Source organism: Chiloscyllium plagiosum, chromosome 4, assembly GCF_004010195.1.
Source record: "Chiloscyllium plagiosum isolate BGI_BamShark_2017 chromosome 4, ASM401019v2, whole genome shotgun sequence".
Lineage (NCBI taxonomy): Eukaryota > Metazoa > Chordata > Chondrichthyes > Orectolobiformes > Hemiscylliidae > Chiloscyllium > Chiloscyllium plagiosum.
In genome coordinates, this window is record NC_057713.1 from 59,279,153 (window position 1) to 59,282,746 (window position 3,594).

Here is a 3,594-nt window from a genome sequence, read left to right on the forward strand (position 1 = left end):
CTCCCCCTACCTTTTCTCAGTCCCAACCCTCAGACTCAGCACCGCCTTCTTGACCTGCAATCTTCTTCCTGAACTTTGCGCTCCACCCCCTCTCCGGCCTATCACCCTCACCTTAACCTCCTTCCACTTATTGCATTCCCAACGCCCCTCCCCAAGTCCCTCCTCCCTACCTTTTATCTTAGCCTGCTTGGCACAGCCTCCTCATTCCTGAAGAAGGGCTTATGCCCGAAATGTCGATTCTCTTTCTCCTTTGATGCTGCCTGACCTGCTGCGCTTTTCCAGCAACACATTTTTAAGCTCTTAAACACAGCCAACAATTGATGTAAATAAAGACTATGATAGAACCTTTTCCTGGGCAATGCATAGAATTGCTTTAGAATAGCAAGTGCATAGATAGAATCTACTAAACTCAGGTGTTATCAAGGACAGAAAGGCATTTGCATTCCACTACAAATATATTTTGGCATTATCTGTCAAGATGTTTCAAAACTAATTTTGTTCAATATTTATTGGTTCCAGCTTTCTAATAAGAGGTATATGCTGCAGAAGGAACAATCCACAAATATTTGGATTATAGCAGTGACGGTTTTCTCACATTTATATTCACCTACAATACCAACCATTTTGACTTTGTTAAACAGTATACCAATCAATCAAATAAACATTACAAAAAAGCTTAGATGTCAGTGCTGTCCAATTACTATAGAACAAAGTGCACATAACGCAGTTCACAATCACAGTCAGGAGTTGTTAACAAATTGAAAAACATCTACTCAATGTTACTGATTCATTAAACACAATTATTAAAACATAAATGAGAATCAACATGAATGAGACAAATTAAGGAATTTACAAGTGTAGAAACTATACAGGGATTTCCACTATACCTCTTCACTAAGTGCACAGCAAAATACAAAATTTAAATTATATTCTAATATGAAAAGCAATTTTTTCAAGAATTACTGATAAAATGGTCCTAAACAACAGAAATTAACATCAATTTGTGTATAAGTAATAATTTATAAAATAATTGACAGAATTTAAGTACACCCACAGTAATTGTGAGAGAACTGCATCCGGTCAGTACAGATTTCAGGGAACAACAAAATACTGCAGTAAACTGCACATTTTGCACATCACATCAAAAAATGTCTTCTGGCCTCTTCATAGAATTCTGTAAAATGGAACTGTACAAAGATTTCACATTGTTACTTGCAAAATATACAACCTACAGCAAAATACATCCCACAGTAAATGGTGTCTGAAGACATCCTCTCATAGAATTCTCTAAAATTAAACTGTACAAAGTTCTCAGATTGTTACTTGCAAAATATACACCCTACAGTGAAATACATCTCATAGTTTTTTTAATTCATTTCTCCAACAAACATCAGATTTAAGTTAGTCCAATAAACAACTTGTCTATTTCGTGTTCAGATGCATTTATCCAGGCACCATATTAGTTTTCAGGATTGAATTTACCTGAACATAGGGGCAGACTGACTTGAGAGTGAGATGGGGAATAGATAATAGTTGGAGTATAAAACCAATATGATAAATGATATTGGCTCAGATAACTCCCCATAAATCTGTCATCACAACCCTGAAAACCAGCACCAAATTCCCAACTTCGGCTCCACAACTACTACAACATGATTATTTTAAAACCTTCTTAAACTCTTTTCATCTTGTAATTGTCCAAAATAAACTATTAGCACCTTTAAAATCATATTGCACTTGGAACATAAGACAATATTGATGCTGCTGTTTTTAATTGGCTTTCAGTCATTTGAAGATGGTTAAATATTTGTGTTTTTTTTTGTTACTTCAGTTAGAAAGTAAGAAATAGAACAGATTGAAGCCTTATGCTAAAAAGGCAATTGTTCCACAAAAAGACAAGAGGTGTTCCAATATGTCTTATATTCAGGGATATGATGGGAGACTGTGATAGTTATTGTTCAATGGTACCGTAGAGTAATGGAAATGCATTTGCCCCAGAAAATATAAACATCAACAGCAACGAGGGTAGCTTATCAGGAATTAATTCTGTTGTAAAATTAGATTTTCCAACTCATCTGCAGAACGAAGTAAAAATGCTGCTGACTCTCGATATCCTGCAACAAGTTGCCGTACTGCATTTATTTCAGTTGGGCTCAGCTGAGCTGGTGGGGTTTTGGAATTGTTAACGTTGGATGACCCAGAGTGTGATGCAAGTGACTTCTTCACGCTGAGATCTGCTGGTCCTTTAAACAGAATTGAAACATTACTCTACACATGGATTCCTTTCTAAATGAATATCTCTCCACAATTTTAAATCATTCTCATGATTCCTGCTTTGATAATTCCATAAGCAAAAAAATTACTTACATATTTGATATTCCAACTTTCCCTTGGTAGGATATAATATATAACAGATCATGTACTGTAAATCTTTAAAAACAACAAAAATGAAATATAATGGCCCAGAAATTCTGATGAGAAGATAAACGTTGCAGCAGTGTAGATTGGATATGCATGTCACGACTATGTGGAAATTCTAATGCAGTAGACGAATTGGAAATTGACTGGTAAAGTGAAATTTTCTTGCAGGCAATTGCACAATGTCTGAAACCCTCTGGAAGAAGTCCCCAACCCTGAACTAAGAGTTGGAGATTTCAGACGTTTCTGACTCACCTAAGTTTAATAGTTACCCAGAAAAATCTGATCTAACTCTTGGATAACTGTTTAACTCAACTTTGACTTAACTCTGAATTCCCTCTCATTACTGCTCCCAATTATCGATTCTGACCCCTCACACCCTCTGATCCTCACCTACCTTGCATCCTAACTGCTTCCTTAATCACTACCTTATACTCCTGGCATCCAACCCTCTAACTGTCTCATACCTGCTACCATAACCTACCTAGCTACTTACATTCTTATCTATCTGACATTCTATAAAACTGACACACCGGCCACCCTACCTCCACACTTATCTTTTATATACCTAACTTCTCTCAGCTTTTACAGTCCGCAAAGAGAATATGGCATTTACTGCTGAAAAAGGAAGATAGTTTCCATAATGATTCTCTTTATTCCTATTGATAGATTCCCCTCTATTCTACTTCAGAAGAGATCTCCTGGTCAGGAAATTTCAGGACAGAACTGATTTAATGTTGAGTGTATATTTATTTTTCTGATGAGGATGGTAAAATCGACACCATTATTTATCAGGGAAATTCTTTATCAACAGAGGAGATTGTTAGCTGCAGCTGTTTTTGTACAAACTTGACTAAAAACAGTATAATCTTTTAGTATTCGGGTACTGTGCTTGTTGATAACAACTGCAAAGTGTAAGGGATAAATTTTGACCAAGTTACAGCGTTAAAACCAGTGGCTTTGAATAGACGCTTGGGATCCTGGTCTGAACTGAGACAGTATTAATGTGATGGAAATGTGTTGCTGGAAAAGCGCAGCAGGTCAGGCAGCATCTAGGGAACAGGAGAATCGACGTTTCGGGCATTAGCCCTTCTTCAGGAATGAGGGAAGTTGGTCCAGCAGGCTAAGATAAAAGGTAGGGAGGAGGGACTTGGGGGAGGGGCGCCGGAAATGTGA

The 3,594-nt window shown here is 37.1% G+C and overlaps 1 protein-coding gene across 3 annotated transcripts in view; it reads right to left on the bottom strand.

Moving 5' to 3' along the window:
* Nucleotides 1-565: 565 nt before the first annotated feature.
* The window catches only part of LOC122549071 (nucleolar protein 4-like), a 348,158-nt gene continuing 345,129 nt past the window's right edge, over nucleotides 566-3,594 (bottom strand). For all 3 annotated transcript variants that reach the window (XM_043688281.1, XM_043688282.1, XM_043688280.1), the window contains one exon: nucleotides 566-2,243. In XM_043688281.1, the coding sequence (XP_043544216.1) occupies nucleotides 2,041-2,243 (203 nt within the window). In that variant the 3' untranslated portion in view covers nucleotides 566-2,040. The remainder of the gene's footprint in view (nucleotides 2,244-3,594) is intronic.